General features: G+C 52.4%; 1 protein-coding gene across 1 annotated transcript in view; it reads left to right on the top strand.

Moving 5' to 3' along the window:
• Window positions 1–25,473, top strand: part of Nek6 (NIMA related kinase 6) — a 74,025-nt gene that overhangs the window by 17,916 nt on the left and 30,636 nt on the right. Inside the window, exon 2 of the mRNA XM_057754853.1 lies at window positions 21,803–21,921. Within this exon, the coding sequence (XP_057610836.1) occupies window positions 21,832–21,921 (90 nt within the window). The 5' untranslated portion in view covers window positions 21,803–21,831. The remainder of the gene's footprint in view (window positions 1–21,802; window positions 21,922–25,473) is intronic.

The following is a 25,473-nucleotide window of genomic DNA, read 5'->3' as shown; positions in this document are numbered from 1 at the left end:
CAGCACATCCACCAGGGCTTTACATACACTGTTAGCTGGTTCTCATCTCTACACAGCTTATTATTTATTTATATGTTGTTTGATGGGGGATAACATTTTGCTGTGTGATTCAGACTGGTCTAATACTCTGTACCCCTGCCTGACCTTGAATTCAGTTTATTTTGTGGTGTTCGGGTGTCTGGAAGTGAGGAGACAGCTTGAGGAAGCGGTCAGTTCTCCCTTCTACCATGCTATCTCACCAGCCTGAAGTGAACCCACCACTTAAAGAGGCGGAGAGATTTACCTAGAGCCACACAGAGATGGTAAGCCCTCAGCTGTCTCCTCGGGAAGCCCCCAAGCCATTACCTCCCAGAATCGTAGCCTTAAGCTGGTGAAACATGACTTTGTGGAAAGACATGTCAAGTCGCTTGGGGTCACCTGAGATGGGGCCATATAGCTAAGATATCTTAGGTGTTGAGCCCAAGAATGACCATTTTAGTTGGGAGTCTTAATGGTCCATCAGGAAGAGGGTGTACACCATAGGGATTAGGGTAGGTCCTGGCCTAGCCAGGGTGGAGAAGACTAATGCCCCAAAGCCTGCTCATGCCTGAGGCTGCTCTCACCCTGCACAAATTGCTGCTTCTCCCCTGGGTGTTGGGTGGGAGGCCCCTCACCTCAGCACCCTCAGTCTCGCTCATCGCTTTCCTGTGAAAATCAAGGCCCACACCTACTGACTTGCTGGAGACAAGTGAAATAGCTAATAAATATGTAAAGCTGATAAAATATGTAAAGCTCATAGCACTGGGGGAAAAGTGCCATGGATGTGCTATTTTCCCTGAATTCGGGTTTCTGCATGCCATCCTCCCACCCCGCCCCATCAGAAGAGCTGTTTTGATTCCCATGGAGGAAAGAAGCCGGAGCTAACGGGAGTGTCAGCCAAGGCCTGGCTGTGCATCCAACCTCCAGGTTTCCTGACTATCTCACCAATCTCCAGGCGCTCCTACATGTGGTCGTGGTGACTGAGTCCCAGCCTTTCTTCAGTGCTTTTCTCTAGAAGAGTCTGAGGTCCTGCTCTGAGAGCAGTTGCTCTGGGGATTAGTACCCACCTGTGCTTACCGCATGTGCTGGGGATGGGCCAGGGTCATCCATTCCCCCCGGCTGGCCTGAAGTGTCTCAGACGATGTCACTTTGGGTATGTCGCGGTGTGATAGGATAGTCCTGCTGGTGACAGAATGAGCAGCTGACTGGTAGGCATGTCCAGCCGGTGTCAGAAGAATAACTTTCCTGCAAGAAGGAGTGAGCAGTCTTCTGGCATTAGTTAGGACTGGGGGCTCCCCCTGGGTGTCCCAGGATACACAGGACAAGTTGAACCCCAAACTAGCCCACCTGTTTCAGGAGGCCTGGTTCTATTTTGCATCTCATCATGTCCTAAGTAGTTAGCAGCGATCTTGTTAACTAGCCCTGTGACCTGTGAGGCCAGAGCCCCTGCTTTTTCCCACTCAGTTGCTGGCCTCACCTCCAGCTGTCTGTCTGAGTGACATGTCCGTTGGCTTCTGTCTGTCTCCGTCTGGGAGGTAGGCTTCTCTCCATTTCATACACTTGTGTCTCCAGCCCCTCGGACATGATGCTTTCAAGAAATAGCAGAATAAGCTCAGTATTGTCTCAAGAACACGGAGCGCTCTTAGAGAATAAGCAGGTTCCTCGGCCACATCTTAAGGGCCCAGTGGGAGCCCTTGCCTATATGGACTCAACAGGGGCCCAACTTTGAGCTTGGAATTCAGGGTGTGCTTGCATGTGTCCCCACACTTTCACACTGCCCTGAGAAACTTCCAGTCCACACTTGTGGCCAGTTCCACTCTCAAGTGTGTCCCATGACTGCTCCAGGAATCTGGGCATTTAGCCCAGAAAAGAGTGTGCTTCCTGAGAAGGGCCCACTCTGCCCCTGTTGGGGCACATGGAAGGCAAGGAGGGCAGATGGACTTGCATGCCCTGGGAGGCTCTGCTGCATCAGACCCTATCATCTGAGGCCACCTGCTGCCCTGTGACCATTGGCCCCAGCTGGGGAGTGTGTTCTGGTGTGGGAGCATCCTTGGAAAGGAACACACGTCCCTTTGCTTTCTCTGCTGACTGCAGGGCAGACGTGGGTGCGATGTTCTCAAAGCACAGAGTGACCCTTGTCCATTTGATCATCAGGCCGCTAGGGCCACATGTTTTGAGAGCCCCTCCCTGAACACAAGGCATCTGATCCCACGCTCTGCAGGGACCAGGCTCGGGTTTATTAGGTGAGTTTGAATGGACCTGGAGATGTTGGACCCTCAAGTCTACACATTATGAATTTTCGTAGTTCTCTTCTCTGCACAAAAAGGGCTGGTGCTTTTCCTTTTCCTTCCTGTCATGACCTCCCTGGAGCTTTGTCTCCCTGGAGCTGGGACACTCCCTGCCAGCAGAGGGCCTTTGCTGGAATGCTCACAGATTCCAGCAGGGAGCACACCTTTGTTTTCCCACAGGAGAATATGAGGAGGTTCAGACTCACCCTCCTCAGCCAGGACTGAAGGGAATCTCTGATACAACAACTTATTTCCCTGCACCCTGAATCCAGAAAGCAGGCTAGCCCCGGAACCGTGGTCACGTGAAATGAGAGCAGGAGGATAAGCCCGGCATCAGCAACTTTCTGATGTCATGTGTCCTTGCTCCTAAATGACGGTGATAATGGGTGGGAATTCTACTTCAGATGCTGGAAGATGTTGACAGCCCTATGTCTGTCTTCAAAACTACAGGTCTTTGAGCTTCCCTAGGTCCGGGAGCCAGCACCATGCTTCCTCTGGGTGGGGAAGTGGGGAGCAGAGTGGGACCCTAGGGGGTGCCAGTTCCTCTGAGTGCCAGTCTGCCCCGATTCTCCTAGGCTGAGTTACCATGTTACCTCAGCCTGAACAACACGCAGTGGGCATGATGCTCACTGATGCATCCTGGGGTCTGGAACCAAGGTACGGGGCTGCTTTCTCTTAAAGCAGAGTCCAGCTTCTGGTGAACATGCTCAACCCTGGCATTCTTGAGCTGTAGACCCAGCATGGTCTGCCTCCCTTGTCATGTCTGTCTGTCTGTCTCTGTCTCTCCCTTCATAGAAAGACTCCAGTGGATTAGGGCTCATCCTAATCCTGCATGACTTCAGTTTAACTAAATTATACTTGCAAAAGGCCTATGAATATGTTTCAGCTTACAGTCCAGCTAAGCGCATCATAGACTGAAACTTCACTGAGTCCATCTAGCCTCCTGCACCCTGTAGATGGCTGGTGGGCTCCCCTTGGGATGTGCTTGTGGGACTGCTGGAGCTGCAGCTGTCTCTACAGCCTCCGAAAGACTGTGTATTGCTAGTTTGGAAATAAATTGAAATTAAAAATTTAAAGTTAGCCAGGCGTAGTGACTATCTATGCCCTTAGTCCTAGCACTTGGGAAGCAGAGGCAGGCCACGCTCACCAAGTCTGTCCTTAATGCATGCCATCATTTTATTCCTTTGGAGGCATCAGCTGGGGGAACTGAGGACCTAGAGCGTCTCAGAGTTTAGCGTCAATTCTCCCTTGGCTGCCCAAGAGGAAGAACTCTCTGGAGAGTGATAAAGCCCTGCCATTCCACTCTGTTCTCAGCTCTGGCAGCCAGCTAGTGGATAGAGGAAGGAAGGGAATCGGTCCCTGTTTGTTCACCAGGGACCCTTATCTCTTTTGGCAAAGCTTCTGTGGTCAGGCAGTTCCGGGTATCCCAGAGAAATCCTGAGCAGGCACGCACATCCTGGTCCTGTCCAGGTCAGGAAGGGAAACGAGGTAAGTGGGAGGGTGTAAATCCTTCCTGTGCCCAACACAGGGCCCGGGCCTGGCACACGGTAGTTGCTTTGTAAAGTCTTGCTGAACAGTCCGAGTCGACGGCACGCTGCTCCTGAGGGCCTGCCTGCTGGCAGGGCTCCCCAGAAGAATTCCCACAGCTGTTTCTTTTCTGTTGCTCCATGCACATACAATGGAGGTCGAATGTGGGCATGAGCAGAAGAAAAGGTGCTTCAGGCTTTGGATGCTCACATGACCCATCTAGCGACGTTTCCCAGTACTTGGTGCTACGTAAAAAGAACTTTGGAAGGGAGAACAGAATAGGTCGGCACAGAGCCCTGTGGAACGGACTTGCTGAGACTCCTCGGTTTGCTGCCATCTCTGTGGTCTCTGTCCCCCACCCACAGCTGGTTCTTCCCAGTGTGTAATTCTTTGTACACACACGCTAAGAAGCTGTGAGAAGGCATATGCCGTATCTTCTGCTTTGAACACCTACCCTGCCCTTTGCTCCCAGGGACTTCCTGCTCCGAGGAAATACTGCATCACCCCAGGGTCCTTTCTGTGGTCTCCTGTGAGGTGGAGGCCTAGTGTGAGGAGGAGGAAGATGGTGGTACCTGCAGGTGGACTTCATAAATGATGATCTTATGTTGATAAAACTGTGAATAGAGCCAGGGAAGTTCCTGAGTGTTCAGCACAACCCTCCCCCATAGATCCCAGTGTCTGAGGAAGAGGGCCCAGGTGTCCCTAGATAGTTAGTCCGGTTTCCCTTGGGCATAGTGAGTGGATGCCCAGGGCACATTATACCCCAGGGCCCCTTTTCTAGAGGCTTCCAGATGCCTGTAAAGGGAGTATGTGTGCCCAGAGCCCAGGACCTCATGTACCAAACCCAGAACTTTCCCTGCATGTCCATTTCTGATGAAGTCACCTCTTAATTTTGCAGTCAGTAGCTTCTGTGGGATTCACCTCATACTTCACAAAGCCACACTGGATTTGTGGGTGTGCGCATGTGTTTGCTGTGTATGTAACAGTCAGAGGGGACATCGGTGTCCTGCTCTGTCACTTTCTGCCTTCTTTGAAATGGTCTCTCTGAACCTGTACCTAGGCAGCCAACCAGTGAGAACCGTGGTCCTCCTGTGTCTGCGCCCTATAGCGCTGGGGTTACAGGTGTGCTTGAACACTGAGGATTAGAACTCAGACTCTCGTGAGACCGCACCATTCTGACCCACTGAACACTCTTGTCATCCCCTGCCCTGGATTTTTGTTGTTTTGGTTTTTTGCTTGTTTGCTTTTTCAAGGCAGGGTTTCTCTGTGTAACAGTCCTGGCTGTCCTGGAACTTGCTCTGTAGACCAGGCTGTTCTCAAATTCAGAGATCCACCTGCCTCTGCCTTCCAAGTGCTGGAATTTAAAGGCGTGCACCACCGCTCCTGGCCCCCACCCCCAGATTTTGACCTTTCCTTTGCTGTCTCCAGCCCTGTGGGTTTGCACCTCTCTGAGCCCCAGTTTCTTACCTTATAGAGACATCAGCGCTGGCCTCGTGGTGTGAGTTGATGCGTACACATACGTGGCCCGTGCATGGCATGGGGAGGGGCATAAACATGTAACTTCGTTGCTCAGGAGAGTCAAGGGAAACCAAATTGGCTGGCTGTTTGTTTAAATTGAAAAATGTTGGAAGAATTTTGTTTGGGAAGACAAGCTTGGGTTTTAGGTCAGAACAATGCTCCCTCTGGAATTGCATGATTGAATGTCCAGGCATATTTTAAAAGCTTAGTGGCCACCCAAGTCTTTGAGCCTTCCACGTGGCTGCTCCAAGGTCACAGTCTTCCGGAATCCCTCACACAGCACGTCTGCTTGTTGTATCAGGAGTGGCACTTCCACAGAACAGCTATGTCTGACTATGAATAGATGTTTTTTTCCTCTCTTTCTTGGACACATGAATGGCATTCTCCCTCCTGCAGTCTTCGAGGCTGACCTGTGTGTAACACTCCAAAACGGACATCACAGTAGGGTCACCCATTCCTGTTTGCGCGGACACCTCTCAGCAAGGCTCAAAGAAACAGGCCAGTCGTTGCTGTGACTCGGGGGGCCTCCCGAGGGACTCCTGGGCCCTGGCCTATAAAGGCTGCTAAGTGTACTGAAGAAATTAGACTTCACCAAAAAGCAGCAGTAGCTGAGACTGTCTCCAAACTGTGACTGCTGCCTAATTGGGGCCTCGAGTCACTATGCAGTGTTCTCTTAGAACGGGAAGAATGCTAGGGACCAGCCAGCACCCACTGTTCATGGTCAGCAGCGGGCATTGCAGAGCCAGGTCAGCTGGCTTCCCCCTGGCTCAGGTAGCCCACCTTTGTGCTTTAGTTTTCTCCTTTTGCAAAATGGAGATAATAGCAGCCCTGCCTCACGGAGCTGCTAGGGGATTAGGTAGTTATCTCTCAGGCACACGGAATTGTGCTTGGCACAGAGTCGGTAAACGAGGGTAAACTGAGGCCCCCTAGAAGGCTAAGGACTCATGGCTGGACATGTAGCTGGGCTGTGGAGAAGCCGAGGCTGCACACATGATCTGTTGTCTCGTGGACATGTCCCTTCCTTCCTGCTCAGTCAGACTTCCTCAGCTGTCTTCTGTGGAGGAAGTCGCATGACCCTCAGTGTCTGGAGTCTCCTTGGCTGGCGGAGGCCTCGCTGCCTGCTATTCAGCTGCTGGTTTTCCATTTTTCCATCTCTTTCGTTTAAAGCTTTGGAGGGTCTCTTCTGTTCTTGCAAATGGAAAAATTAACCTCTTGGCCAAGGAGTCTGAAGCCTTGAGTCCCTGCTGTGTTTCCACCCCCTCAGCCTATTGTCTTGTCTGTTCTCTGACCTGCCCACCTGTGATTGCTGCAGAAATAGACCAGCCATGTGGTGCACCATAACACAGGTGTCTGCGGATGGTCAGGATAATTGCTGATTAAACAAAAGCAGATGACGCATCCTTCTAGGAAATTAGGCACACCCCCAGAAATGCCACCCGCTTCCTCTGTCTTGCCGCCTCAAAGGTTATCTGAGTCATCAGCCCTCTTCTCCCTCTCTCTCGGCACTTCCCCCACTCTTCCACGACACTGACACAGCCACCGCTCCGAGCTGAGGCTGAATGGCTGGGGTATCCTCGCTGTGCACCACCCGGTATCAGGACTATAGTAGTGTCCTTGTTTCTGCTGAGCACCCAGACACAAAATCTGGCAACTCCAGCTTAGGGTGTGAGTCTGACCTTTATGGGGGCGGAGGATGGGAGTGGGGGACAATGACCACAGACTTTCCAGGCTACAGTTTCCGCTTCTGTGAAATGTGTAGATGAAGAAGCCAGCAACAGTGCGTGGGGCTTTACCATATTCAGTCCTCTCTTCCTTCTTACCCAAGAGATCCTGGATGTCACCTGGGACCACCTGGGCCACAACAGATACTGACATAAGGCTTGTGGAGGTCTGTGGACACTTCACCAGGCCTTGAGGCCTACAGGAGATCATTTGTATTACATCGGGGCACTGAGCGTTTAACCCTTTCATCAGGCTCCAAAGCCCTAAGGCAAAAGATATGGAGGAGGGAAGCCAGGAGCCCAGACCAGAATCCAGGACAGCAGACACATAGTCTCCTGTCTGTCCTCTTCCTGGATGACCCAGTACCAACAGGGGACGGCCTGGCTAGCCTGGGAGTTCCTAGGCAGGAGCCACAACAGGCCAGTGGGACCAAGTCACTGTGATGCCTGATCAGGGACCTGTTGTGTGTCAGTCCCCACTGGCCTCCTCTCCTTACCTCAGAGATGAGTCCCATTCCTGCTCTGCCCGTCTTCCAAGGCTGGCAGGAGTTCCTGTGAGGTGGTGTGGGTGACAGTCCATCTGCAGTCCATCAGGAGCGCCACATACCCCAAGATATTTGTGTCTCTGACTCCTACTGTTTGATACAAAGTAGGTGCCCGTGTTAAATGACAGTAGCCAGCTTGTTACACGCAGACATCACCAGGGAACTCCTGTAATGTATGGCAGTCCTCTCATACCCAAGGAGCTTAGGTGTTTGCCCATGTTATACAGAGGGAGGCTAGGTCTCCGAAAGGAAGGAGTGTGCTCAGAGTCACACTGGGTAGCAAGGAGTCACAGCTCCTCAGCCTGCGTCCTCCCCCATGCTCTGGTGGGCAACCCTTCCGCCCCTACAGAATGTTTGACAAAGCAGTTTCCTTTGATTTAAGCTATTTGCTAATTTCCTCCCATGATTGGGTTCAACTGTCTCATAAAACCCCTAAAAGCTTACCAAGCTCCTCAAGCCAGTGTTAGACAGTTCAGCACACCTCCCTGCCCACCCCCTCCCCGCCAGGCTGTGCGCAATGCCATGACACACCCACCGTTCCGCCAAGGCCACCAGGGCTTCAGAGACTATCTCATCCATGTGCTCTCAGGTCCCACACTGAGGTTCTGGGATCTGTATGTCACACAAAGACCTGGTGGGTGGATGAACCCAGAGGACAGTCTGCAGCATTACAGCTAGGATATGCAGCATCCCCCACTCCCCCGCCCCAGCCCGCCGTGTGCCATATTCCTGCCAGGCCCGGAGCAGAGCCCTGTAAATGCCAGGATATAATGGACAATAAAAGTCATCAGAAAATAGTGACTCTCCTAGGAACACAGTCATCCCTGCACACGCTGCCTCCAGGACCACGAGACCTGTTATCATGAGGCTCAGTTGTCATGTAAATATACAGTGTCCCTTACCAGTCCAGGCCAAGATTTATGGTATTGAAGTGGTGGGGGAGGGGCAGCTCAGATTCATCCCGGGAAGTTGTGAAACACTGTTTCTGCGGGGTCCACCAGAGGCCCCGAGTGCCTCGAGCCTGGGGTTCCCAGGGTTCCCGGGGTTCCCGGGAGCATGAGGAATGGCTTCACAGAGCGTGTGCTGCAGGGATCTGTTCCTGACTGCGCACTGTTCGGCTCTGAAGTTCATCCTCATGGTGTCACAGCAGCCGTGCGTGAGCTCCTGTGTGCTTGGGCAACTGAAGGCATTGACGTGCTGATACAACCCCACACGGTGGGTCCTGCAGAAGCCCCTGCTTTCAGAAGACAGAATTACAAAGGTACCTGGACAGAGGCAGCAGAGGATTTGAACCTGGGGCTCTTAGACTCCAGAGCCTGGGTCAGACTGCCTCCCAGAAGCCTCCTTCATCTCTCCGAGCAGCACAGTGGAGCACTTTGGTCTGGCTGTCGCCCCCAGATTTGCTTCTTCCCAGAAGGCAGGGACATATCCCACCCAGGGACCAGCTGAGCTCTTCCTCTCCAGGTGGAACACAGTGGACAAAGCTGTCTCGTCATCTGTAGGTGCAAAACACTGCCTTGCAGGGCGGCTTTGTGAGCCTGCTTACTGCCTGTGTCAAGAGGTCTGGCCCGGCAGCTGGCAGTTAGGGGAATTCTGGGTGCCGCTGTGGTTGTGTTTGGGAGCCCATTGGGGAGGGGGACGGGAACCCCCACACGGTGGCAGCAGCATGCAGAAAGTATCCTGGAAGAGCTAAGCATGCGATTGGACACCAATTCCCAGCTCAGTTCAGGGTACCCCAGACAAACCCCCATCACCCTTGTCAAAAATCACACAAAAAGGTGGGGAAACTGAGGCCAGAGACAGTCTTGGACTTTCCTGAGACTAAGCAGCCCTGTGGGCGCCCAGGTTGTACGTCTTGGGCCACCATGCTGTGTACACCACAACTCAGAGCCAAAGTCCCTCAGGTGGAGTCAAAAGTGGCCACTTATTAAGGACTGGGGAGATAGCCTGGTGCATAGAACATTGCCATGTAAGCATGGGGACCAATGTCCATGCCACTGGGACCTATATAAAAAACTGGGCATTTGTGGTGGCCCAACTGTGATCCCAATGCTGGGAGGCAGGAAGCAAAGTCCCAGGGCAAGCTTCACGGTCAGTGAAGAGCTCCGTGTCAGTACAGGACATGGAGAACAGTCGAAGATGCTGATTGAAAACTCTGGTCTCCACACACATGTGTGAACATGCACACAAAATCACACATGTGCCGCATCTCCACACAGGCAGAACAAAAATTACCCTTTGAAAACAATGACTGCATGCTCCAGATCCAGCTCATATTCAGAAACATCCGGTCCAGAGACATAGGAAGGAGCTGCAGAACTCGGGATTGTGTGGCCATTGGAGATTGCGGAGGAATCTCACTGTGGTTCTCAGGAGGGCCACGCCCAGTTTTTCTGGAACCTTCTCTGTGAACCAGACTATTGAGGTTGTGGAAGACACAGGTCTGTGATCACTTCCTCCTTGGGAGAATCATACCCAGGCCCTGGCCTTGGAGTCCAGCCCCTATGGATGGCTGGCCTGGACCCAGCAGCTGCCACCAAGGGAGCCGTTGCTAGGCATATGCCCAACATTTGGGGCCGGCGGGGAAGGTATATTGGCAGGTCTGGCACAGCACATCCTCTGCGGCTTCAGCCGCCATATGGTGGGACTTCAGATGGGTGCAGGGTAGAAGTAGCTCTTGTTCTGGAGTGAAGCCTGGAGCAGGCCTGGGGACAGTAAATTGTAAGGATCCAGAGAACATGGTGTGGTGTGTGGAAGAGTCAGAACTTGAACCCAGCCTGCCACTGTGCCTCTGAATCCTGTGTCCTCTGCTGGGACCCTTTTTCCTCAGCCTAGTCCTGCCCACCTGTCTAGCTACTGGGACTTTGGGGATGAAGGGGTAGCAGGCAGGAAGTGATGGTGACCATCCTTGCTCCTTCTGGGACACTGCTGGATGCTTTTCTGGTCGTGGCCCCAGTAAGAACAAGGGCTTTGTCTGTGGCGCCCTGGGCTTTCTACTCTGAGCACAGTTTCTGCATGGAAGAGGCAAGTAGAAGGGCTTGGAAAAGTGGGGGCAGGGTCGGGGAGGAAGCCTGGGAATGCTCCAAGAATGCAATTCCTGGACCTCCGGCCTTCTTTTAGAGAGCAAACCCCAGTGCCTGAGTAAGGGTGGAATCAAACGAAACAATGAGCCCACTGTTTGGGTGTCTGTTAGGGGTCAGGCCCAGAGCTGAGTACGTTGACCCCTGTGATGTGACAGTCCTCTGGCATGCTGGGACAGTAGGGCTGTCCTTGTCCATCTAATCTGTGAGAATTCCAGGGCACATGGTGGGGGTGTTGCAGACCAGCACTGGTGTTTGACAGACCCTCATTCATGGCCTCGCAAGCAAAGAAGAGGAAGGGTCAAACTTTTATTTTTATTAAAAGTGCATGCATGTGTTCATGCATTCATGTGTGTGAATACACATGGGGGATCAGGACCAATGCAGCTGTCAGCCCCTGCACCACCACCTATTTAAAACAGTCTGCTGTTTGTGGCTCCCAGGGATCCTGTGTCCAGCTTACTTGGGTTATAGGGATTGGAACTTGGGTCCTCACACTTGTTCAGTGAGCCTTTTCCCCACTAAGCCATCTGGCCAGCCAGGAAGGGCTAGGCTTTTAGAGGGACATGGACTTTTATGCTTGATGGGATGGAACACACCCACCATCTGAGAAGGATCCAGACTGACTAATCGCATCCAGTGTCTAAGCGCCAGGTGATGGGTGGCAGCGATAGCCTGGAGGGAAAAGCCCTGTGTGTAGATGATGGCAGCGACTGAGGGTAGCGGCAGTGTGTGTGTGTGTGTGTGTGTGTGTGCTCGCGCACGTGCATGTGTGACCTCTTGCCCTCCTGCCTGAGTTTCCTGGTGGATAAAATGAGGCGCTGACCAGGCCATCTCAGGTGGACTCTGGTAGTGTTTTAAGTTTCTGTATCATCTGGTGGCCACTGCCACAAGCTGTCCTTCCTGGTAAGCAGGGGCCTCTGTGGGGGCTGTAATAAGTTCCATTCACCATAGAGGTGGCAGTCCCAGCTATTTTTGGAGCAGTGCGTGGTGGGGGAGTTTCCTTTTGGTGGTGTCTGGGGACCAGAGTCTTGGGAAGGGGAAGTCCCAAGCACAGATGGAGGGGCCGTGTGTCCTTCAGCCACCTTAGTCCTGAGAAACCATCTGGATCCTCAGAGGCTCTGTGCGGCACACCAGCCTTCAACCCTCAGCAGGGCAGACCTGCCCTGGGGCTGCTCACTTCCGAAGGTACCAGCTCTACCAGTCTCCTGCTGTGGGAGCTCTTCCCCCTTTCTTGTTGCTTGTACTCCAGGGGCTTGCCCAGCAAGTGACAGGGAGCCAGACTCCAGAGACCTCCAGAGCCTGAACTCGGGTCACCTGATCTCACTGCCTCTGTTATCCACTGCTTCCTCAACTGCATGCCAGCAGGGGCAGTCAGGGAGGACAGCAGTGTTACTAGCCTGAGAGACCATTGCTGTGGTGCTAACAGCCAGGATCCTGTTAAGTAGTTTCCAGTCTTTGCTAGAACTCCCAGTGTCGTGGTGAGGACAGGTTGGGCACGTTTCTGTGGGGTGGGATCTGAAGCTAGGGATGCTCCTGAACATCCATTAGGGATGGCTGGCACTCTGCTGGGCCTGGGGGCAAGCTTGGGACAGACCTTGGGGCTACTCCGATGGCTTTCTCCTCCTGCTGTTGGCTGTGGAATAACAGTAGCTGAGAAAGGATACAGGATAGACGGGTTTCTACTTTCAAGAGTTTCTGCTTTGAAGTGTGCCCTTCATAGCCCTGGCTCTCCAGGCTGCCAGGGATGCCAGTCTCTTCCCTTGAAGCCTCTGGCAGCCTTTGCCTAGCCCTCTTCTGTGCCCACTGAGCCCTGGAGATGAGTGACTTGATCTCTACCTTTGAGGGAAGGACAGAAACTTCAGGAAGGGCCAGAACTAAGCCCCGAGTGACACACAGGAGAATGAATCCAAGAATACTCTCTGGAGGAGGCTGTGCAATTGGGTATTGTGGTAGGAGTGGATTTTGCCAATAGACCATTCATTTCAGACAAAGGAGAACCAACCTGCCAAGGTTTTGAGAAAATCCATCTCTGGGGTAGGGGCTCAGCAGGAGTCATGGGGTGGTGGGTTTCCTAGGAACTGTGTGGAGCATGGGGAGTAGATCCCCAGCCTCTGGCTACTGAGATGTCCAAGAATCGCTCCAGGCAAGTGATAGAAATCCCAGACTTTTGAAGACTCGGGGCTGGGGTCCCACGGGTCCCACGGGTCCCACTGTTTACTAACTTGATATATATCTAACTTCTCTGTGCCTCAGTTTCCTCATCTGTAAATTGGAGATTCCAGCTATCCACAGGTGGGGATGTATACAGAGGACACACTTAGCAGATCTCAGCTTTATCTTGAGCAATTTAAACAGGGCCTCCCCACAGAACCCCAGTGTCTCTCTTTCTTTAAGGAAAAGACGAGATAGTTATTGCTAGCCTCTTTGTTACCTAGGACAGTAACAGGAATGTGACCAGGAGCCGCCAGCTGATTTTTTTTTTAAACATTAATTGTTTTTTGCATTAGCATTTTATTTTATTTATTTTTTGGTTTTTCGAGACTGGGTTTCTCTGTGGTTTTGGAGCCTGTCCTGGAACTAGCTCTTGTAGACCAGGCTGACCTCAAACTCACAGAGATCCGCCTGCCTCTGCCTCCCAAGTGCTGGGATTAAAGGCGTGCGCCACCACCGCCCGGCCGCCAGTTGATTTTTGCAAGTCCTGGGAATTCCTCAGTGTGTGGTGATTTGTTTTGGATATTTTGGCTGAGTCGCTTGATAACTTCTGTCTCTGACAACAGGGATTCTGAGGCTTTGGGGGCTCTCCACCTGCCAGTCAGAGTTTGTTTGGTCAGCTCTCATTAGGTTCCTGTAATACCAGACCTGGGCAAGGCCTAGTGTGCATAGGGGGCGGGGGGTGTCTCTATGACCACCACAGCCGTGTGTGTGTGTGTGTGTGTGTGTGTGTGTGTGTGTGTTGGGGGGGTCTCTGTGACCACCACAGCCGTGTGTGTGGTGTGTGTGTGTGTAAGTGTGTGTGTTGGGGGGTCTCTGTGACCACCACAGCCTAGTGTGTGTGTGGGGGGGTCTCTATGATCACCACAGCCTAGTGTGTGTGTGTGTGTGTGTGTGTGTGTGTTGGGGGGTCTCTGTGACCACCACAGCCGTGTGTGTGTGTGTGTTGGGGGGGGTCTCTGTGACCACCACAGCCGTGTGTGTGTGTGTGTGTGTGTGTGTGTGTGTGTGTTGGGGGTCTCTGTGACCACCACAGCCGTGTGTGTAGGGGGTGTGTGTGTGTGTGTAAGTGTGTGTGTGGAGGGGGTCTCTGTGACCACCACAGCCTAGTGTGTGTGTGTTGGGGGGTGTCTCTATGATCACAACAGCCTTGTGTGTGTGTGTGTGTAGGGGTCTCTGTGATCACCACAGCCGTGTGTGTGTGTGTGTGTGTAGGGGTCTCTGTGATCACCACAGTCGTGTGTGTGTGTGTGTGTTGGGGGGTCTCTGTGACCACCACAGCCTAGTGTGTGTGTGTGTGTGTGTTGGGGGGTGTCTCTGTGATCACCACAGCCTAGTGTGTGTGTGTGAGTGTGTGTGTGTGTTGGGGGGGGTCTCTGTGACCACCGCGGTTGACAGAGTAAAGATCTGTGGAAGCAAGAAGGCAGTTTGGTTAGGTACAACTTAGTAGCCAGTGTTGGTTCAAACTCTTGAGAGTCAACCCCAAATATCTTATTTTATTAATATCTAAGCACAACAAAATTCGGTGAAACAATTTTTGGTGATAATTAATCCCATGTGTACAATAAAGCTTAAGATGTAACTATACCAAAACTCTTCGTAAAGTACACGTGGCATATTCCATAAAGATGGGTTCTGTAGATTGTCAAGCTCATGATAAGAGTCCGGGGGAGGATCTCGTATGGTCTCATAGCGCACAGGTCACCAGACTATTGCCCATGTCTGCTCCCAGCCTTCTGGGCAGATTATACGTCCCTGCCATTGCAGGAACAGCCCTGTGTGTTTAACCTTCATCTGTGAGCACCAGGCCCTCCATCTAGGGCCTCCATCCCCCACAGCCTAGCAGCTTGAAGATGATGCTATGGTCAGTTCTGCTCGTTGAACCAGCTTCAGAAGCAGATTCGACGGCAAAGGAAGCAGTCTGTGTTGATTTTAGGCAGAAATCCATGTGGAGCCTGCCATTCTGGGACCACCTGGCCACCCTGGAAGGTATGGATGCCCCTCTTATCTAAGGAACTTGAAACTCAGGGCAGGGATGACACTTTCCCACGATCCCACAACCTGGTCCTGGTGGGTGAGTGTGACTTTGTGAATGAAGAGGCCGTGGGTAGTAGATCTGGGTGAGGGCTGATACAGGGAGAGGTCTGGGAGGACTGGGTGTGTGGGAAGGCAGGCAGGCTCTGTAGTGTAGCTATGGTAGGGGCGCTTGGGAGGGTGGGAGTGCCTGTTGGGTGTGGCTTGGGAACATCTCGCTCTGACCTGTGGCCTTTGCCTTGGAGTCAGTGCAGACTTGTTAGGGTGGCGGTGTGGTGCTCAGTGGGTAGAAACACTTGCTGTGTAAGCATGAAGATCTGAGTTCAGATCCCCAGCACGCATGAGCTGGGCATGACTGCACATGCCCACAAACACAGCATGAGTGGTGGGGGTTTCGGGGAAGTAGGAGACAAGAAGATTGCTGGGACTTGCTGGCTACCAGCCTTGTGTCAGGGGATGAATCAGAGAGTGGAGGACTCCTGAAGCCCCGTGATGGGACGGGGGCAGGGACTCCTAGGAAGGGTTAAGTCTAGGAGGAGGTTTGAGGGAAGGTGAGGCTGTGCGTGGTTCTGAGATGGTTGCTGAAGTGGACTCAGGAGGGACAGGCTGCAGCTGATTTGAGCACTGTTAAGTGAGCCTGTGTCTGGGTCTGGATTACCCCAGAGGGATCCTAGATTGGCAGGAGGAGGTGGATTTAGGTAGAGGTGCCAGGGGCAGGGGCAAGAGGAGGAATAAGAAGGGAAGGGGAGAAGAGAGTGTGGGGGAGCTCTATGCAGCCCTGGGCATCACACAGCTCCAGGGAGTTGACCATGTGTCTCTCAGGCCTACCTTGGGGAGGCCTCACTGCCTGGGAAAGGGCCCCATGCACCTCACTGTGGCCTGCACTTAGAGAAGCCAGGTGTCCTCTGGCCGTGGAGCTACAGTATCTGAGCAGTGTGTGTCCTTCGAAGGGGCGGGCTCGGCAAGGGTGAAGAGACACAGGGCCAGACACAGTCTGTGTCTTCCAGCTGACAGGCTCCCAGAATTCTGGCTCTCACTGTTTCCTGTCAAGTAATAAATGAGTAACATCTGCTTATCCCGAGACCAGTGAAGAAGGGACACTGGCCTGGGCAGTGCACCTCAGCTGTAGCTGCATGTCCGGGCTGGATTTGTTCATTCATTCGATCATTCATTCAATCAAATGCATTTGTGCCCTCTTCCAAGGCAGTGTGGATGGACCAGGCAGATTGAGTATCACCTGTGCCTGTCACCTTCCGTGTCACCTTGAGCTGTCAGTCAACCCCTCTGACTTTCATTTCCTCCTCTGCATGTGGATTCTAAGCATCGCCTGGAACAGACGTAGTACACACCATGATGCTGTCCGATTCTCCACCAGCTGGTCCATGTGGCAGCACTCACCAGTTGGTCTTCTTTCTCGTTGCTTTGAGAAGCTGGTCAGCTGGTGCCCTATCCAGTTCATGGTCTTTCTGTTTTGTTTTGTTTTGTTTTTTTTGAGACAGGCTTTCTCTGTAGCTTTTTTTTTTTTTTTTTTTTGTACTCTGTCCTGAAACTTACTTGGTAGACCAGGCTGGCCTTGAACTCTGCCTCCTGAGGGCCAGGATCATAGGTGTGCCCACCACCATCACTTTGTAGTCTTTCTCTGACAAGGCATGCTCCTTTCTGGAGCCTCAGTTTCATCATCTGCACAGTGGGGCAGTGGTCTCTACCTCATCTTAGGAGATGCTAAATCACCTGTGGATGTTGGCCGAAGCTATACTGGCCTTGACCCCCATAGGTGACTGGGACCTGGGACCTTCTGTGTCTCCTTACTGGGCCTCTGGCCTCTAGGTCTAGGCTGTACCTTGGCCAGTGCTAGCCTGTGACCTCTCCAGGTTAGTTACGGACTCCAGGAAGTGGGCACCCAGACTAGGCTTCACATCAGGAGCTGGCTGCTTGTGTGGTGTCTTGGGTCATCCTCATAGAGAGCCTCTGGGAATAGCTGGCCTTATCCCGAGATGAAGACATCAGCTTTTGGGAGGCGAGCGCCAGGTGGCTCCTGGGAGAAAGGCCACTTGGAACTTAACGGTCCAACCTAAAACAGAATCTAGCCTGCCCTGATAACTCAGGGCTCCTGCCATGTTAGCGAAGGCTTCAGCCAAGGACAGGCAGAGTGGCCACATGAAGGAGGACACGGGTATTTTTGTGACTTAGGGCACCAAGCCACACTGCCATGTGTGGAGGCAGCTACTCTCCATTACTCAGTGAGGGTTAGCATAAATAGTACTTCCAGCAGCCAGGGCCTCTGGCACCTCCATGCACCCAGCCCTGGTTCTAGCGTACGTCCCCCTAGATACTCCAGAGTTCATATGATGGCTCACCCGTTTCCCATGCGTGCATACTTAGAGGTGCTGGTTGTAGGAAAATGAGCCGCCCAGCTCTCCAGCTCACCCCTCCTGAGCCCCAAGCTGTTCCAGGTTTATCTCTGGCTGCCTGGTACACACGTGCTGGCTTTTTGTTGCTCTTCACACCAAAGCCAGGAGCCAAGTGAGAGGCCAATGGTGTATGCATGGCACAGCGCCTCAGAGCATGGGCACTTGTCCACTTGGGACGAAAGGTGGTCTCAGATGGCTCGCGAGGCCTGTGGCTCTGAGTCACATTCCACACGTTTTTGGCCCCTGGCTTGGGCTTGGCAGTCCTTGCCTCATTGCTCTGCAGCTTGGCTGGGGCTGGGGAATTCTGGAATCCCTGGGGTCAGAGGGCTAGGAGACTCCCTGTGTTACTCACAGAATGTTCCTCTGGTCTGTCCCTGCACTCTCTGTCTCCCTCCAGATGCCTTCCCGCACCGGACTCTGAAAGGAGCAGGCTTTTATAGAAAGCTGTGAGGTGAGGTCAGGTTTCCACTGGGGTATTACTACCATTGCAGACTCTCTGGGGACAGCCAAAGCCTTGGAAGGAGCGCCACTAAAGTCTGAACCCAAATTTTCATCTGTAGCTTAGTGGGCAAATGGCTTTGAGCCTCAGTTTCCCTACCTATAAAATGAGTTTCCCAAAAGCCCTGAGGACGAGCGAGAAACATGGCCCATAATGAAGGGCCCTCAGTCCTTCCATCTGGAGGTCCCTCTGGGTGCTGTCCTCCTGCTGTGCTCCCCGGCTGTGCATGGGGCTGCGCTGACTGACAGCCCTTCGCCAATGCCGGGCTTTGCTACAAGAGACGGTGTGGACAGCTGGCTGTGATCTGGAGGGTGGAAAGGCCCTTTGGAACACTGGCCTTAGGGTCACCTACCCCCAAGCTTCTGCACTGCCACCACGTTGCTCTTGAGTGAAGGCAGGTTTCGTCTTCAGAGTGCTTCTGAAAAAGATGGCAGTGTGGTGGCTTCAGGAAAAGGATGCCACCCAAGTCCTAGCCCCCTGCTTATCCATATGGCCTAGGCAAGCCTTTCAACCTCCTGTGCCTCGGTTTCCTCATTTGTTCTTGTGGGATTGTGCTGAAGTTTGCAGGGATGAAGTGAATATTAAGGGCCCATACAGCTGTCCTCATCATTATCTGTTATTTCTGAGGTGGTTTGAGCCCCTTTGTCATGGTCCTGGCACCTTGAGTCCACACAGCTGTTTCCAGGAGGCATGACCTTCCCAAACAACTGCCAGACACCTCAGTGAGATTTGCCAGGGTCCCGGCTGGTAAGTGAGAGTACAGACACCTGGGGGCTGGAGCTAGCAGGGCAGAATGAGGAAGGGGAATTCAGAGATGGTCCAGACTGGCACATAGGCAGGAGAACGAATACATGAATGGCCGGGCAGGGCAGCCTATGGGCCCATTCTGGAGCCTTCTGAGATAAAGATGGAACCTTTCCTGAAGACAGTTCTCCAACATTTTCCCAGAGGTACCCCTAAGGGCAGAGGACGGTGAACATGTCACCCTGAGGGATGTGAAGGGTGCTGCCCGCACCAGCTGCTAAGCCTGCGGGAGCCTCTGGTTTCATCTTCAAATTCATGCGCATTTTACATGGCTCACTCTCATACCCAGTTTGTTGTTACAGGCTTCCCCCGAGTAACAGCAGTGCCTGAGGAAGCTTCCCGTGCTTATCTGTTTATCCTGGGGCTTTCTGTACCCTGCTCCTCCACTGTGTCAAGGGGGGTGGGGAGGTGCTGCAACAGGATGCTCAGCCAGATGGTGAGAAGATGGGATGGGAGATTCTGAGGGCAACTGGGCCCATCTGCATCGCTGTAAGGCCTTTGAGGGTGGGTACAGGAAGGGAGAGGCCCACCGTGATGCCACGTGTATCCTCAGTCAGAGCTGTTTGTGTGTATCTCCACATGTGAGCACAAGCCACAACAAAGGTTAATGTCATAGACAGGAGTCCACATGCATGTGCTGGCCAGGAATGGCTGTCTTGGCAGAGGCCCTTGCTGGCAGGGGTCTCTGCAGTCTGTCTCTGTCCCTTGCGGCCTCACCTTCTGTTGAGTTTATGTGCTGTAGAGTATATAAAGTGCCCCCAAGAGCAGTGAGGGGTGAGGATGGCAGATTAGTCGGGAAATCCTAGCTGTGTGTACATGAGAACCTGAGCTCAGTTCCAGGCGCCCACATATGAAACGCATGCGGGAGACAGCAGGAGCAGAATCCCTGGGCCTTGCTGGCCAGCTAGTGAGGGCAAATCAGTGAGCTAGAGCTCACAGCACTGTCCTTCCTTTGTCCTTGGGCAGTTCTTTACCTTCATTGCTCCTAGAGTGTGTGCAGATGTGCATGTGGATACACATCTGTGCATACAGAGGGCAGAGGTTGACAGTGGTGTCGTTCCTTCTGCACATGTCTCCAGCATGTTTCATATATGGGTGCCTGGGGACTCAGCTCAAGCCAGGGCTCACACTGCAGTGGGCTAGGTGCCCTTGGTGCACCCAGAAATTACAAACACTCCTGACTGGTGTGGCTGGTCACAGACTCAGAGGCCAGGGAGTGCCTTACAGCCCAATCAGATCTGGAGGATGTCCGTTCTAACCATAGCAGTGTGTTGGTTCCTGTCTCACTGCTGCTGAGAGATTGTGGGACCTTAAAACGGGAGAGCTTAGTGGGAGGTCATTAGGTCATGAGGCACTGCCTCCAGGAAGGATTGTTTCTCAAGAGATTAAATTGCTATAAAAACTCAAGTCTGGCTTGCTGTCTGGCCATGTGATCTGCCCTGTCCACAGGAGTTCCTGCCGTTGGGATGTCAGCTACCCAAGAGGTTCCTGCCAGTGCTGAACAGACACTGGCATCAAGCCCTTGGCTCTCCAAAACTGGAGCCCAGTAAAACTTTCCTTTATGAAGTTTCCCAGACTCGGGCATTCTGATGTAGTAACAGAAAATGGGCTGATGCAAACACTGTCTCAGCTAGGGCCCTGCAGTGCGACTTACACAGACATGAATGAAACAGGACTGGCCAGCCTCTGTGCTCGTGTGCGTTAGAAAGGTCGTCCATGATTCATAGGGACTTTATTTTTTTTTTTTAAATATTTATTTATTTATTATGTATACAATATTCTGTGTGTACGCCTGCAGGCCAGAAGAGGGCACCAGACCCAATTACAGATGGTTGTGAGCCACCATGTGGTTGCTGGGAATTGAACTCAGGACCTTTGGAAGAGCAGGCAATGCTCTTAACCTCTGAGCTATCTCTCCAGCCCCTCATAGGGACTTTAATACAGCTTCTCAGTAGCCTGGGTCAGGACCCTGGAGTTCAGACTAGGATTGGGACACAGGGTGGGCTTTCTTACTACCTGAGCTACACTGATGCCTCTGCAGGTGCCTCGTGGGACCCTGAGCCCAGTCCCGGCACAAGGAAGGTGTTAAAGACATCCTGCCGGGGTGCATACAGACTTTCCCATGCAAAAGGATCACCGGGCTGAGTGTCATTCACTTCCCCAGCCAGAAAGCTTCCGTGCAAGTCAGCCTTGGTCTTGACCCCAGAGAGGCTTGTGTGGTGGGGAGCCAGACGCTGCCTCTAGCACCAGGGGTGGATGTAATAATGTAGGAGACACTTAGCGGCCTTTACTCAGGTCTGGGTGCGCAGTGGGAGCATTTTCAGGTCAGCCCAGGACACGAGCTACCCTGCACTAGGGTTACACAGAACCTGAGCCCTCCTGTGTGGCTGTGTCTACACTGGATGGGGACGTGAGATCATTCCTGAAGGTGCTGCCGGAGTCTGCTTTTGTTCTCTCTCCTGCCCACTTGACTTTATGTGGTGGTGTTGGAGACAGCAGAATAGACTCGTCCCCTGCTGAAAGGACGCAGGGAAAAAATGAGGCTTCAGTATCTGGTGGTGTGGTGTTGGATCTGGGCTCTCGTGGTGTTTGAATGAGAAGTCTTGCATATGCTCGGATTTAGACACTTGGTTCCCAGTTGGTACCGCTATCAGAGAGGTGCTGGAGGAAATACATTACTGGAGGCAGGCTTTGAATCATGTGACTCACCCTACTTCCAGTTCACCCTCTCTGTTTCATGCTTTGATAAAGGGTGAAAGCTCGCAGCTCCCTGGCCTGCTGCCATATTGTCTCTGGGTGCCATGTTGTCCCTGCCATTATGGACTCTAACCATGTGAACCATAAGCCAAAATAAACTTTCTTCCTAGGTTGCTTTTGGTCATTCACTTTGGTTTATTACAACAACAGGAAATAATACAGCCTCCTGGCTGGCTTGCAGAGTACCTCAGTTTCCCCCTTCCAATGGACAGTCCTAGCAACTGAGATGGTACATTAGAGAGAAAAGGTATCCTGTGGAGTGTTGAGTCCCAGACTGGCCACTTGTGAGTGAATAGGTGACAGCTGTGCCCTCTGCTTGCCCATCTATTAAAATGGAAAAAGTGGTCAGGAGGAGAAAGTGACCAGGCCCGTATTTTCTGTTGCAGCTTGTGACCTCGTGAGGCTGGCATGCAAGATGGCAGGACAGCCCAGCCACATGCCCCATGGAGGGAGTCTGAACAATCTCTGCCATGCACTGGGGCCTGCACCCCCTCCAGACCCACAGGTAAGCCCATTCTCTTGTCCCAGGCACACTGAGGGTCCTTCATCTGACCCCTCATTCCTTGTAGAACATCTCCTTGAATGCTTTCAGGTACCTCGGGCCTGTACCTACTTCAGAGATGCTTGGTTTCCATTGAGTCTGCAGCTCTGTGCAAGAAGAGGAGGGACTCAGGAATGAACAGAAAGTTCTTCTGTTCCTGGGCCATTGTCGGGTTTGGTCTGAATTGTCTTTGGCCGTCTTCAGTCTTGTGGTTTAGAGGTGGTCTCCCTGTGCCCACCTCATCCTGGCTTTAGATGTTTTGGAGGACCCAGCTGCCCCTGGTACTGTTCTAAAGGTGGCTGAGTGCCAGGCATACTCAGTGTCTTTGTCAACTCTGTTTTTTGACCTAGAATGCTCTTCTCAGTCTTTTCCAAGCCACAAGGTCGGATGCTACTCTCTGAGAAGATCCTGCCCCTGACACACAGCATCCCCCCACACACAAGTTCACCCACCCTGTGTGCATGCCCCCACATGGCTCTGGACTTGGAAAATTCATTTCTGCAGGGGTCTTTCCTTCCTCCTAGATGGAGGACGTCTCTAGCCCCGTATACAGAAGCATGGTCTGTACCAGTGAGTCAGCGAGATACATCTGTATCAAATACATCCTGTGTGTGCAGTGCACTGCCTCGGGTGTGATGATGTGAAGCAGGCCCAGGTCAACTCTTAGGGAGCACACAGCCTCCAGGGATAGAAACCTAAAAATACAAATCAGAAGAAACCCCAGGATTCCAGAGTCCAAACAAAGCACACAACAGCCTCGTGGCCTATAGAGCGCAAGCGTGGTGCCTGGGTGGACCAAGATGTTCTAGGACCCTATGGGCGGGGTCAGCTTTTTACCCAAAGGCCAAGAGACCTAAATCAGTGGGAGATTCAAGAGAGCCATATTCCTGCAGCTTCTGACACCCTTGCTCCTGGTGGAGGACTAATGGGTCTACCTGTTGTGAAATTATAAACTGCAGACACCCGCTCAGGGAGGCAAGTGATTTTCAAGTCGTATGCGCTTGCACTCTTACTGTGTTGAGATGTGTGGCATACGGCTATGTCCTACTGCAGAAGCACACAAACATACCGCGTGAGCTCATGGACTGTGCAGGCATGTCGATGATTCTAGGACATCCGTGCCATTTGTCTTCTGTGTCCGTTGTTGGCCGGGACCAGGTAGAATCTGGGGAAGCACAGCCTCAGAGCTGGGCCGGGACAGGATGCTGATAGCTGGGGCAGCAGGGCCTGCTTAGGTAATGTAGCCATTTGTCACATTAAGTCATTCACTAACAATCGAATCCCCCTTGATTAATCTCCCAGAATTAGCCAGTTGCATTTTGAGCAATTAGGGTTAATTACAGGCTCATTTGGCAGAGGAGAGAGGTCTGTAATTATTTCTCAAGCGAGGCGAGGCGAGGCAAGGAGGCAGCAGTGACAGTGTCCTCGGCAGCTTGTCGCACATGTTGGAGTGGGTGATGACATAGTTAAGTGTAATTAGATGCAATCACTCAGTGTAGCCTGCTCTGGGCAGTGGCTGTCACCTGGCCATGCTTAAAGACTTGGGGTGCATGGCCGAGTATGCTGTGCAAACTCCAGGCTGGGACAGGGATAGGGCCTGGCCAGGCACATCTCGGTCCTCTCACCAAATGCCTGTGTTTCACCCCTTCTGAGGAGCGTGGCAGCCAAGCCTCTCCCGTGTCAGCATACTAAAACATTTGGAATGGACAGTGAGCTCATGTCTGTTTATGGCAGGAGGCATGTGTCCTAGCAGGCCATCCTTAGAACCTGGAATGAGGCTCTGCCTGCTCTGAGGTTGGGTCCAAAGCCTCTCACCCTGAGTTTCCTCATTTGTACAGTAGGGACAACAATGGCAGCTCCATCCTGATACTCCTGTGAAGTCCAAGTGATGCACTTTGACTCCAGCATAACTCCAACGCCATGGGTGTCAAGGAGATATCAGTGGTGCTGAGGAAATTCCATGTGCAGACTTTCTCTTTTTTGTTTTTGTTTTTTGAGACAGGGTTTTTCTGTAGTTTTGGAGTCTCTCCTGGACTTTATGTTCATAATTGAAAAATTACTGCAGTTTTCAAAGTCAGAGCTCCCACAGTTAAATCTACCCTCACAAAGCAGAAAGGCCAGAAGCTCCTAACCGTCCACCTATGGCTTTGTTAACTTCCAGGCACAAACCATGGCTTTACAGAAGCCGAGAGAGCCAGTAGCACACGGAAATCTGCTTGCTGAACCATAGCGTTGGCATGTGAGGTTCACCTGCATGGAGGAAGGCTGGGTTTTAACTGGAACTCTGGTGGATGGCTATAGAGTCGAGAAGGAGCAACCCCGAAGAGCGCTGAAGAGTGTAGAAGGGAAAGGTTTCTTGTGGGAGAAGCCCCTGCTGACAGACAGTTCACTTCTGTTAGAGAGGCATGCGCACACTGGCAGGGCTTTGGGGGCAGTGGTCCATGGGTGTGGGTTTCACAGACCAACATCTCTATGCCAGCCTTCCCAAAGGACTGAGGATGGAAGCACTCGGGAGGCAGGGGCAGGCGGAGCTCTGTGAGTTCGAGGCCAGTTCGAGGCGGAGCTCTGTGAATTCGAGTGAGCTCCAGGACAGCCAGAGCTGTTACACAGAAAACGTGTCCCAAAAACAAACACACACACAACAACAACACAAAACAAAGAAGGGGTGGTGGATAACTAAGGTTTAATGACCAAATATCCATGACTGTTGAAACTCAAGGATGTGGCAAGATGGCTCAGTCAATAGAGTGCTTGCCATGCAAACACGCCCTGTGTTCAGATGCTTAGCATCCACATGGAAGCTGTACACAGCGGGTCACTTCTGTAACCCAGCACCAGGAAAGTGGGGACATGTGAGCTCTGGGACTCACTCACTGTTCAGTCTAGCTGAGTTTGGTGAGTTCTGGCTTCAGCGAAAGAACCATCTCAAAAGTAAAGTGGAGAATGAAAACAGTGGACACGCAAACACACGCACATACATGCACGCACACAGACACACACACAATTGAAGAGTGTTGGCTTTGCTTGTGAATTTAGAAAATGATTGTTCCTGGCCTTTATCGCATACCGGCCCTTGGGACACATGACCCACTGGGGACCCCTCTATAAACAAATTAAGAAGGAGAACACTAGAGGGCTTGGGGAGGAGTGGAGAATGGGGTATCTGGTTCTGTCCAGTGGATGACCAGGGGTGAGGGACAGAACATAGAGAATAATATAGGCCCCACATACACACCCCTACCTCCTCAGCCAAGCACAAAGAACTGGTGCTTGGTCACGTCAGTTGAGCCTGTAGCGAAGGAACAGCCCGCTATGGGTTTTGTAACGATCTCTTAGGGCTGATACCTGAGGCACACTCAGGTTAAATCAGGATGAATGGAGCCCACAAGGAAGGCCAGCTGTACTGGGCTGAAGGTACTCTCAGCAGGCAGCTCTCACCAAGGTGCAGGATCATCTTGTGGAGGGTGTTCTGCGGTTTGGATGTTTAGTGCCTGTCATGATGTCTGTATGCTATAA

This window comes from Chionomys nivalis, chromosome 22 (assembly GCF_950005125.1).
Source record: "Chionomys nivalis chromosome 22, mChiNiv1.1, whole genome shotgun sequence".
NCBI classification, from domain to species: domain Eukaryota; kingdom Metazoa; phylum Chordata; class Mammalia; order Rodentia; family Cricetidae; genus Chionomys; species Chionomys nivalis.
This window is presented reverse-complemented; position numbering and strand designations above follow the sequence as displayed.